The sequence below is a fragment of the Hydra vulgaris genome, chromosome 07 (genome assembly GCF_038396675.1).
Source record: "Hydra vulgaris chromosome 07, alternate assembly HydraT2T_AEP".
NCBI lineage: Eukaryota > Metazoa > Cnidaria > Hydrozoa > Anthoathecata > Hydridae > Hydra > Hydra vulgaris.
This window is the reverse complement of record NC_088926.1, coordinates 8,070,824-8,084,682: the sequence shown is the minus strand read 5'-3', so window position 1 is coordinate 8,084,682 and position 13,859 is coordinate 8,070,824. Positions and strand designations below refer to the sequence as shown.

The window sequence follows — 13,859 nt, the reverse complement described above, 5'->3', positions numbered from 1 at the left end:
ATCATTTTTAAAACTTTTAAAATTTGAGTTTACAGTACATGTTTTTTTTTTGTAAGCATAACGCTTATAAGCATATGGAGACTCAGAGTTGGAGAGAAAAAAAGCATTTGTAAGCATATTCATGAGCCTTGACAAACCATTTAAAAGATTTAAATTCTATTTAATTAAAAATTTTAAATATATATATTTCTAAATTTAAACCAACAAAAACAACAAAAATCAAAGTTTATGCTTTGCAATGCAATGACTTTATGAAGTAATGAAGTGATTGTTTTGCAAAACCTAAACCTCAATACTTGAACAGAAAAACATAAAGTTTAAGAGTCGCTCTGAAGTGTTTTATTTCTCTCTCCCTTATTTTTCTCTCTCGCTTTTAATGTGTACTTTATTTAATACCATATTCAAAATGCTTATTTTATTTTTAAGTCTTATTTTCAGATACTGTTAGTATCTAAAAATAAGACTTTTTTTCATATGACTAGTTTTTCATGTTAAATATGACTAGTTTTTCATGTTAAAGTTATTCATGGAATTATTCAGCAAACAAGATTGTAAACATTCATAATCACAAGCTCTTCAAAATAATGAAGAACTTATCACTCTAGCAGTGAAAGATGTGCTCAATAACAAAGTCAACAGATTTGTTAGTGCAATCAAAAAAAGTGAAGAGTCTAGCAAATTAGCTGGTAAGAAACGCCACCAATATATTGCTGCCTTTAAAGTAGAAGCAATTAACTCCTTGGTTATGAGGCAAACCAAGAAACTATAGCAGTCACTTGGTGTAACACAAAGTCAGATTTCGCGATGGCTTAAAAAAAAAGAAACTATTATTAAAGATGCCGAATCACCCTATCGCAAATTGTTTCTGAAGGGAAGACATTCCATTCAGAAACAAAGACATTCCACAAAATATCTTGAACTATACGAAGTTATTTACAAAGAATTTTTACAAGCCAGATCGAAAGGTCATATTGTTAACTTTTCCTGGCTTTGGAGTAAAGCTAGAAACATACAATTAAACATTGATCCAAACGTGGAAAAAAAACATTATGTTATAGTTCAATTTTTACAAAAAAAAAAAAAAGTTAAAAATGAGACCGAAACAAAGAAACAAAAGGAAACATAAGAAATGAAACCATTATTACAGAAATGGCATGCAACAAACAGAGAAAAGTGTATCAGAACAGGTTCTAAAGATCCAAGTTACGACAAAAAATGGGTACGGTACCAATCTGGACAAAGGCTCAATATTAACCAGAGCCCACTTCCCTTTGTTGTTCATGGTGAGAAAACTTACGAGTATGTACCCAAGGGTCAAGGTGCAACACATAACACATGGATCTCATAACCGGGCTCAGGATTGGAAAAAAGGCAATGTTCCTTTCAAATTATGTTTCGGCCAGAAGGAGAGCAACCAAAGCTAGCCATTTTTAGAGGTCAAGGAAAACGCATTTCAAAAGATGAAAAGTTAGCATGGCACAAAGATATTCACATTTACTTCCAACAAAATGCTCGGTTAGACCAAAGCGATTGTAAGCACTGGTGTGATAAAGCACTCCTTCCATTTGTCAAAGAACAAAAGCTCGATAAATTTGTTCTTTTGTTGGACAATTTGAAGGGACAGATGCAGGAGGATTTTAAAGATGCTGTGGCTGCTGCTAAAGGACTTCTCTGGTACGGTTTACCAAGTGTCACTGATCTTTGGCAACCAGTAGACGCAGGATATGCTACCACTCTGAAAAAACTTTTTGCCATTGAATATCAAAAATAGAGAGAGATAATCATTCTGATAGATGGTTCAGTAATGAAATGCCCTACACTGCAAAAGAGAGACAAATTTTGATTACACATTGGGCAGGGGAAGCATGGAAAGCTTTAAACACTTCGAAGTATGACAAGCAAAGGAAGAAATGTTAGATTATGACTGTGTGTTTAATGACTTCTGACGATTCAGAAGATTTGCTTGTTAAACCAGAGGGCCTTGATAGTTACAAAGTGCCCCCACCACCCATCATTGATCCTGGCAGTGATCGACCCATAGGATTTGAAAAAGGCACTATATTCTGTTAGAACTGGAAATCCAGTAGCAGCAGCATCACGAGATTATAACATTCCTCAAAGAACTCTCAGTGACTGGTTAACAAGAAAGGATAGTTCACCGAAACGTAAACTAGGTTGAAAGTGCATTATTCCCAAAAGAGTCTGAGTTGAAAAAAAGAGTATTTTGTTTTCAAGAAATAGGATTTGGTATAACAAGAATACAACTTAGAAAATATGCATATGAAATATGTACTCAAAAAAATCTGCCACATTGTTTCAAGAATGAAATTGCTGGTACTTATTTTAATAGTTTTTAATTTTTATTTTACATTCGAATTTAAAAAAATTATTCAAAATCAGTTTTGTCCATATATTTAAATGAAATATTAAAATTAAAATAACTACATAATTGAAATAAATAATTTCAGGCAAAGATTGGCTTGCAGGATTTCTCAAGCCATCCTGATGTTACTCCTAGAAAGTGTGAAAGTTTGAGTTATGGTAGGCTAATGCAATTCAATGCTGAAACTGTTCAAAACTTTTACAATCTTGTTGATAAAGAATATGAAAAACTAAATTTGGCACACCTTCCTGAATTTATTCACAACGTCGATGAATCTGGATTGCAATTAACAATGAACGGCACTAATGTAGTAATGGTAAAAAAAGGAGCAAAGCGTGTACACACAGCTACTCATGCAGATAGAGGAGAAACTGTTACTGTAGTTGCATGTACAAATTCCACCTATGATTTTGTATAAAGGAAAAAATTCGAAACATGAGTACGGGGATAATTAGCCACCTGAATGTGTTTTTCACATGATTCCAAAAGGATATATTACTAAGGAAGAATTTTGTACTTTATTGCGCCATTTTAACCAGCATTTTTTAAAAGAAATTTTAGCGCTACTAATATGTTATTAATTTTCTAAATCTAATATAAATTTATTTTATTACATAAAAGCATTAATTTACATGTTGACAGCTATTTTAGTATTATGTAAGATCAGAAAGTTTAATAGAAAAGTTTTTGTAAAGTTAACTTATAATTAGCGTATGTGGAAAAGAGACATTTTGTGAAAAATATATTAATTGATAAACGTGTTAAATTTTTTTTTAAATTAAAATTATTTTTTAAAATTTAAAACAAGTTAAGTTAATAAATATGGATTTAGCTGTGCATGAAAAATTACTGATGACAGCATACTTATTTCAGTGCATTTAAAATTGAAATTAAGTTAAAAAATGAATTTATAAAGTATCATATTTTTCTAAAAACTAATATAATACCTGGTGCAAGTTTTTGTGTTATATAAACACCTTCCATAGAAGTAACACGTATAAAATCAGTTACACCATTGTTAGTATACTAAATAAGTAGTTTTATTATTTACAGTTAGTATACTATAATACAGATAACATTTAAGTTACAGTTAGCAATCAAACTATAATGCAATTAGTATTAATGGTTGGTGCAAATTATTATTAAATAATTTTCAACTTTAAGTTTCAAATTATCATGAATTAATTGTTAAATAAAAAAATAAATACACAAAACAATAAATAAAAAAAATATTCTAACAAAGTGATTTTCCAATGAGGTAGTATATTCTATTCCATCTGCATCTGATATGTACAATGTTCCAAAGCCAGTATCTAAAGAAAATGATAAAAAAAAAACAACTCAAGTTTCAAGCTAAAATAGACATAAACAACTAAAAAAACTACAAATAACTGAAGACTTACTTCCCTCACTATCAACATGCAAAAACACCATTCCATTATTCATATCAAGCACTGCATAAAACTAAAATTTTTTACATATAAGTATTAAATCATAAAATAAATACCAAAATATCAAAATGTTTCAACTACAATCACAATTTAAAAATTTTTTGTTTAGAGATTTCTTAAACAATAAATTTGGAAATGGTGCAAAAGTAGTAAACACTTTGAATTATTTACTAAGTCTGATTTAACATTTAAGGCAGAGTCAGTAAAATTTCTCTGACATAAACCTAGATACCATCTTTATAAAAACTGAGATAATAATAATAATAATAAAAAGACTGTGATACAATACTAAAAAAATTATTTTTTATTAAATTATTTTAAATTCTTAAATGAAAAAATATGAAATGAGTTAAAAAAGATTGCAAAACGTAAAAATTTACCATATCAGCAGTTATTTTTGGAACATTAGCAAGATGGAATGTTTTTCCACTATCTTTTGATACATGCAGAAGCCGTGCGTCTTTCTCCATTTCAGAAACCTTTGGCTAAATTAAAACTGTTAAGCTTAATTTAAAAAATTCAATATATATATATACATATATATATATACATATATATATATATATATATATATATATATATATATATATATATATATATATATATATATATATATATATATATATTTACAAAAAAATATCTTAGTGTACTTTTTCTTGCATAAAACATATGTAAAAAAATGTTACAAAGTAGCAATGCCAGTTATTCCAATTAACTGGTTATTCGGTTGTTATAGTTTTTATTATTAGCCAGTTAATTGGTTATTTTTACATACAGAGATTATCCAGGTCATATTTCAGAAATCCGGAAAATTTTTTAATTTATATTTTTTCATAAAAATATCAAAAAAATATTTTTTAGAAACATTTGGAAATATAAATGCATTTTGTGTAACTAAGATTATCCTATTTGTCAAAAAAACCTCAGTAAGTCTCCAAAAAAAATTCATTATTTTTACGCACGTACAAAAAATATGTTTAAATATTTAAATTTTTTGTAAAAGTAAATCAGTGGCATAGTGCCATGGATGTTACAATAATTAAATTTAATTTTTTTTTTGAAGTTTTATTTCAAAGTAGTTTTATGTTTATAACTATTATTGTTGTTTATCTTTTTTTTTTTTCAAAGTTTCATAGAAAAAGTGCAACAATGTGTACATAAATCAACTGTTTTAGCCATAGTCACAGTGGAGTGTACATTTATCGACTGACTTAAATAGGGATAGAAGCAGTGGAATTTACATGAGTTTATGTTTTAACAGGCCTTATTTTATATAAAAGAAAAGTATTACAAAACATATTAAACGAAGGTAGTTCATATAAAAAAATTATTAAATTAAATTACCCTAGATTTTAAGGTGAATCAGTCAAATAATTTGTAATGTATATACGTGTACAAATAAGAAAATTAAATAGAAAACTTTTAACTAGTATTTCAAAAAAACTATTTGGATATCTGGAAAAAATTAAATTTTTATGAAATATCTAGAATTCCGGAAATATCCAGAAAAAGATAATCCCTGTACATAGTAACCAGTTACTTTAAGATACTACATATTCTTAAATTAAGTATTCAACATATTTTAAATGAAATCAGATAAGTTTAAAATATGTTTTTAAAGCAAAAAAAAAAAATGACAAGTTATTGTTTTAAAAATAATTTTAAAGTATTTATTATAAGTGCAAGATGAAAACAAGAAAACATTGTTTTTCTTATTGATATAAATAATTTTTCAAAGTTCTTTTTAATATAATAATAGAATTTAAATATTAATTAAAGGTTAATTAAAATTTAATAATTACAAGAAATAAATTTAACAAGTACAAGAAATAAATTTATGGAATTAATTGTTATAAATAATAAAAAAAATATCTCTAAATTATCATTAAATTAATTTATCATTTTTCCTGCTATTATCCATTTTATATATTTTAAACTTAAAATAATTATATTTAATATAATTATTTTAAGTTTAAAATATATAAAATGGATAATAACAGGAAAAATGATAAATTAATTTAACGATTATTTAGTGACATTTTTTTTTATAACAATAAATTCCATAACTTTATTTCCTGTGCCCCTCTGGCATAATTGACATATGGTCAACATATTTGCAACATAGTTTACTGCAAAATAGAAAAATTTCACAATAACCTGTTTGTTTATTGCACATATTTGTAATAATCTTGTTATTAATATATTTTATTGTTATATGTATATGTATATGTATATGTATATGTATATGTATATGTATATGTATATATATATATTATATATATATATATATATATATATATATATATACATATATATATATATATATATATATATATATATATATATATATATATATATATATATATATATATATATATATAACTTATAATAATAAAAAATTAATAAATTGAATTTTATTTAAATTATCTTTTTTAATTTGAAGAGAAATAAAAAAACTATTTTAGTTCACCATACTGTGTTCATAATGGAAACTATGTTATGCAACACACAAAATAAAAAAGTTATAAACAAAAAAATAATGCAAAGAAACCTACTAAGCTTATAGAAGCAAATACAAAATCTCCTTGAACACCGAAGTTGAAACAATGCTCCAAAATGCCTAAACAGCGATGTATCATATATTATATATATATATTTATATATATATATATATATATATATATATATATATATATATATATATATATATATATATATATATATATATATATATATATATATATTATATATATATATATATATATATATTATATATATATATATATATATATATATATATATATATATATATATATATATATATATATATATATATATATATATATATATATATATATATATATATATATATATTATACATATATATATTATATATATATAAATATTATATATATATATATATATTATACATATATATATATTATATATATATTATATATATGTATATATTATATATATACTATATATATATATATCATATATATATATATATATATATATATATATACACATCATATATATATATATATACATCATATATATATATATAAATGAATGATATATATATATATATATACATCATATATATATATATATATATATATATATATATATATATATATATATATAAATGAATGATATATATATAATATATATATATATATATATATATATATATATATATATATACAAATGAATGATATATATATATATATATAAATGAATGATATATATATATATATATATATATATATATATATATATATATAAATGAATGATAGATATATATACAAATGAATGATATATATATATATAAATAAATGATATATATATATATATATTTATATATATATATATATATATATATATATATATATATACAAATGAATGATATATATATATATATAAATGAATGATATAAATATATATATATATATATATATATATATACAAATGAATGATATATATATATATATATATATATATATATATATATATATATATATATATAAATGAATGATATATATATATATATATATATATATATATATATATATATATATATATATATATATATATATATATATATATATGTATAAATGAATGATATATATATATATATATATATATATATATATATATATATATATATATATATATATATATATATATATATATATATATATATATATTAGTCAGCATGCTTCTCACCCGCGTATCTGTTCTTGAAACTGAAAATATTACTCTAAAAGCAAATCTTTTTCAACAGCCAAAGTCAGCTTCTCCGAGCTTGACCACAACTCTTAACTGGGCAAGCGCAGTCAAGCACGGTTCAGAAGCCAATAAAGCAATTATCACAGCAGTCAACGAAAATGCTAAAATTGTAGAAACAAAATCAAAAAGAGCTATAGTTGTCGGTCTTCCAAAATCCTTTGACAATAATCAGAGGCTAATTTCAGTTCAAAGTATGCTTAAAAAACTAAACTATAATGTTGCTTTTAAAGTTGTTGGGCATTTCACAAAAAAGATCAACAACACCACCGGTTTAACTACAATAGCACCTGAACCAAATGAATTGATCATCATTGAGTTTGACTCGAATGAGCACCGCAATGATCTCTTATCTAATGCAAAGCGACTTGCCTCAATAGATGAATTAAAATCTGTCTACATTCGCCCAGACCGTACACCTCTCGAACAAGAAACATTCAACAACTTGAACAAAAAGCGTGCTACAGAAAATGCAGAACTATTGGCAAAAGATTTACTTGACAAACCCTTTCGATTTGTTATCCGCAGCGAAAAAATCAAATGCATTGACACATCCAAAACAGTCAACATCAATGGAAGAGAGAAGAATCCATTCCTCAAATGGAAATCAGCTGCTGAAGCCATTCAGTCGCTCTCAACATCTCACTAGTTCAACATTCTTTAACAAGGCCAGCTCTTCCATCAAATTATCTCATCTTTCGTGCTTCTACACCAATGCAACCTCCCTCAATCCAATAAAACTCATCTAACTGTACTTGCAGAAAACAATTCTTTTGACATTATTTTTATCACCGAGACATGGTTCAATGACCAATCAACTCCCTCTCTTCAGAACTACAATCTCTATCGTTCAGACCGTCGCAACCAAATTGGAGGAGGTGTAGCTATATACATAAATAGTAAAATCATCTCAAACAAAATAGAGGAATCCCTACTACACAAAGATTTTATTCCTTACTATTCAGAACAGTTATGGGTTGAACTAAAGCTTTTGAATGAAACTCTGCTCCTAGGCTGCATTTATAGACCTCCATCCTCCGGTATCGAAGCCTTCTCAGAGATTTCAAGTGCTATTTTCCATGCCAAAACTTCAATATCGACTAAAAAATACAACGGTATCATCATAGCTGGTGACTTCAATTTCCCAGAGATTACTTGGACTTCCAACTCAGTCTTTTTCTCTAGTAAAATTGGTCTCAGTTCTTCATTTGTCTCTCTTTTTCAAGATTGTCATCTTCACCAAATCGTCACTGTCCCTACTTTCAAACCTGCTAATTGCCCTATGACAAAGACTCTTGATCTCATCATATGTGACTCTTCATATCGTGCTAGCGAAATCAAAATTGGTCCTCCACTCGGTTTGTCTGATCAATATCATCACCTGGCATTACAAACTGGCTTCCAGCATAAAATTATCACGTTTCAACAGCTCTAAATTTATATACAAGCATGGTAACTACGAAAAAATCAACAAAGAATTCAATAATGTTGACTGGTCATCTATTTTTAAAAACTTAAATGTAGAACAATGTTACCAACTTTGGCTCAACAAATACAATGAATGTTGTCTTCGTATGCCAAACAAACCATCTCCCAAAAAACAACCATGGATGACAAAAGAACTATTATCTCTTATTCGTCTTAAAAAATCGCTATGGGCTCGTAACGTCAGTTCAAAATGGAAAATCACATCACTGGTTGGGGAATATAGGGAAACTAGAAAGTTTGTTAAAAAATTAAGTCATTCTTCTCTGAAATCTTTCGAAATTGCCCTTGCCAATGATAAGCGTAATCCTAAAAGACTGTTTTCATACATAAATAGTAAACGCTCTGTAATAAATCAGATCTCATCTATGCGAATCACTAGTTCCAGTGAGATCATTAGCTCTGACAAAATTACAATAGCCAACTCACTTAACAATCAATTTCAATCAGTTTTCAGCAAAGAGCCATCCAATGACAATCTTCCCCGTTTTGATCGTAGAACTAACACAATCCTCAATAGCATATCTTTTGATACTCTGGCCACTCTAATGGAACTCTCAGCACTAGATATATCTAAATCACTTGGTGTAGATAATGTCAGTCCTCACGTTTTACGCTTTTGTTCTACCTCAATGTCTTCTCCACTTACTCTCATCTTTCAAAAGTCATTTGACAATGGTGAAATTCCAAGCTCATGGTCCAAAGCAAATGTAACACCTTTATTTAAGAAGGGCTCCAGAATCAACCCATCAAACTATAGACCAATATCCCTCACCTCGATTCCGTGTAAAATAATGGAGAAATTAGTTAAGAAGGCAATCATGCAGCATTTAAATTCAAACAATCTTTTATCAGATAGTCAACACGGATTTTTAGAGAAAAAAGCATGCATTACAAATCTCCTTGAAACAATAGACTTCTTGACTGGAAATATAGCCAGAAAGCTACCAGTTGACGTCGTATTTCTGGATTTTGCTAAAGCTTTTGACAAAGTCCCACATCAACGAATGCTTTACAAATTAAAAATGTACGGAATCGAAGGCAATCTTCTCAATTGGATAAAAGCTTTTCTACTCAACAGGTCTCAACCAGTCATCCTTGGCGACACTCAATCGAATTGGTTACCTGTGACAAGTGGAGTTCCGCAAGGATCAGTCTTGGGTCCAATTTTATTTGTTATTTTCATCAATGATCTGCCAGATGTAATAAGCAAAGAAAACAGTTGTAAGATTTACGCTGATGACACTAAAATCCTAAGCATTGTCAACTCACTTGCTGCTCAACTTCAACTCCAATCAGATATTGACCAAATTGTCCAGTGGACTAAATCTTGGCTCATGGAGCTAAATGCAAAGAAATGCAAGGTCATGCACTTTGGCCAAAAAAAATTAACACCTTTTAAGTACTCAATGGAGGAATTAGGCCCTTGTTCAATAACGACTCGAACTACATTGGAAGCAACTACCTCTGAGCGTGACTTGGGAATTCAAATTACCAATGATATTAAAGCAGGAACCCAATCCATCATTGTCTCATGTAAATCAAATCAAATGCTAGGCATCCTAAAACACACTTTCCAATCTCGTGATGCTTCTTTATGGAAACAACTCTACTCCACCTACATCCGTCCTTCACTTGAGTTTGCAATTCCAGCTTGGAACCCTCATATGGTGAAGGATGAACAAACTATTGAATCAATACAGCGCAGAGCCACAAAAATACCAGACAAACTAAAAAAGTTAGACTACAAGTCCAGATGTTTACAACTTGGCTTATCTTCTCTTGTTGAACGTCGTAAACGTGGTGACCTCATCAAAAATATAAAATTGTTAATAACATCGACATAGTCAACTGGCACTTTCCTCTCATCACAATTCCACCAAGAGCAAATCACAGAGAAAGAATTCACTGTGAAAAGTACAGCAATAATTTAGCTCGTTTCCACTTTTTCAACAATCGCATTGCCAATGCATGGAATATGTTACCAGATAAAGTAATCGGTTCTCCAACTGTCAACAGTTTTAAAGCGAGCCTCGATAAGCTCTAATGTTACTACAGCTCGCAGCTATCCTTAGTGAAAGTTGCAATATGAGCTTCACAAAAACTAACTATATATATATATATATATATATATATATATATATATATATATATATATATATATATATATATATATATATATATATATTATATATATATATATATATATATATATATATATATATATATATATATATATATATATATATATATATATATATATATATATATATATATATATATATATATATATATATATATATATATATATATATATATATATATATATATATATATATATATATATATATATAAATGAACTTGGCGTGCTATGCGGGCTGTCTCCCTAGATAGTCTTGTGTGGGCTTTTTCAAAAAATTAAATTATTGTTTTGATAATTTTGATATTTCCACTGAACTTTTATTTTTTTCTTCTTTTATTCAAGGGGGTAAAATTATTTGTTTTTTTTTTAGCAATAAAATGGCAGAAAAAGAGGCATTCCAAAAAAAATTTCTTTAAATCATCATTTGTTATTTTTCAAATTAATTTTCTTACTATTATTTTTATACTTATTATATAAATCAGTAACTAACAACAGTTTTTAATTGCATTCACAACATAAACAACAGTTTTCTTGCAAGAATTTTTCTGTTTGAAAACAATGTTTAATTGGACAACTACTTTAATTGGACACCAATTTCAACACTACAACTCCCTTGTAGTGTTGAAATTGTTAATATTTGTCCAAAGAGCATTTGATTGTCTAAATTATTGTGTAGAAATCACTCAGAAATTTCTGTTGATCAAAATTAATAATTAAAAAATGTCAATTTTTTTTTACCTTGAAGTAATTTTTTAAAGACAAAAACTTAATTAAAATTTGTTCAAGAATTCAAACAAAATGCAAAAACACTTGTAAAAATAACAGTAAATGTATATTTTCAGCCTAAAAGTACCTGTTGATGTTAATAAAAACATGTAACATTGCATAGAAAGTCATTCATTTTTTTTCATTTTATGTCAATAGAAATGATTTTTTAAATTAAAAAATTCCAAGATTATTGGAAAGATACACAATTATCAGAAATGTATTTCAATCATTGTACAAAGGATATTAAACTATTTTTTTATTAAATATATTTCAACGTCATATTAAAAGATTTACCTTCAGATGACTTGCCATTATCACTTGATTTCCATACTTTTATTGTAGAAGATGATGTTATCATATGTAAAAAAGAAAAAATTGGATCTAAAATATAAAATATATAATATATATATATATATATATATATATATATATATATATATATATATATATATATTATATATATATATATATATATAAATATAAATTTATAAATATATACATATATATTAAGGTGACACAAAATAGGATCAAAAATTGAAAATTTTAGAAATGAAAAATTGCAGTTACTTATTCTGTTCTACCACATTTAATAAGATTGACACAAAATTTCAACTGCTTTTTTCTATTAATAGTGCTACTAGTAATTCTTTAAATATTAGGAATTGGATGAACTTTATTTTACTTTTACAGATTAACATTTGTTTGTAATTAAATTCTTGTTCAATCTTAAAAAAAAAAAAAACACATTTAATACCACTAACCCAGTTAACCCTTGACTTACAAGTTCTTAAGCTTTCAAAAAGAGTTAGCAATGATCACTGCCTGCAATGTCATTCTCAGGGAATAGTTTGAATTTCTCTACTTCAGCTGTCTAAAATGTCCTCTAAGATAATTGACAAAAATAGCAATAAAAAATCTTAAATTGTTAGATCACCAACTCTTACACTAGTGGAAGTTATTACTTCAACAAGACCTCGCTGCTTATATCCTTTTCTATTCTGAAGGATATTGGTCTAAATTGATGTCTTTTAAGCTTGACTCATAAAAAAGAACATTTTTAACTGCGATAAAAACCTTAAAGCCAACGATTAAACATGCAGCACCTAAATTAACATCAAGACTTATAGCACATTTACTTCAAAAACTGTATTATTTTATCTAAAATGCCCTTCCACTATCGGCAAATAATGTTCATATTCTCGCTTATTTATAATTTCAAAATAAAATAAATAATTTTATGAATAAAACAAAATTGTGATTCTATTTTTTTAGTGCAGTAGGTTCCTCGTCAGAAAAATTAGGATCGTTAAATTGATTTATTTGATCATTAAAGAACAAGCCATGGTTAATTGGCCTCTTTTTACCAATGTCCTCTTTATAACCACAAATTATTGAACTTTTACTCTTCTGCACTCTATCTTTGTATTCCTTTATCAACCTTCCTCTGAAAGCTTGCTTCAAGCTCTGTACCAATTTTTGCAGATATGATTTTATTTTTGTTAGTTCTGGTAAAGAAGTTGCTGAAAATAGTTAATGTAACATAAACATGAACAAAAAACAAAAAAACCAACAAAAAATGGTTTTTTATAAAAATAAGTAGATTTGTTATTTTATTTGATTTAATTTTTGAAAACTAAATTAAGTAACTAATATCTTTAATAGTCTAAGAAAAGTAAATTCTTGTGTGTATCAGAAGTATTGCAGGACATCAACTTGTTTTTAAAATCGTTTGCACTTATGTCAAATAATTGCTCTACCATACTGTAAAAATTATTTTTGTGGCTGTTGGAAATTTTGTTTTTGATCTAAAAGTTTTTATTGTCGCACGTAGTTTCAT

General features: G+C 26.6%; 1 protein-coding gene across 1 annotated transcript in view; it reads right to left on the bottom strand.

Annotated features, from left to right (window-relative positions):
- Nucleotides 1-13,859, bottom strand: part of LOC101235022 (sortilin) — a 59,847-nt gene that overhangs the window by 25,360 nt on the left and 20,628 nt on the right. The window contains exons 8-13 of the mRNA XM_065800953.1: nucleotides 12,317-12,403; nucleotides 6,390-6,454; nucleotides 4,215-4,319; nucleotides 3,787-3,847; nucleotides 3,623-3,696; nucleotides 3,331-3,409 (exon numbers count right to left, since the gene is read on the bottom strand). Of these exons, the coding sequence (XP_065657025.1) occupies nucleotides 3,331-3,409; nucleotides 3,623-3,696; nucleotides 3,787-3,847; nucleotides 4,215-4,319; nucleotides 6,390-6,454; nucleotides 12,317-12,403 (471 nt within the window). The remainder of the gene's footprint in view (nucleotides 1-3,330; nucleotides 3,410-3,622; nucleotides 3,697-3,786; nucleotides 3,848-4,214; nucleotides 4,320-6,389; nucleotides 6,455-12,316; nucleotides 12,404-13,859) is intronic.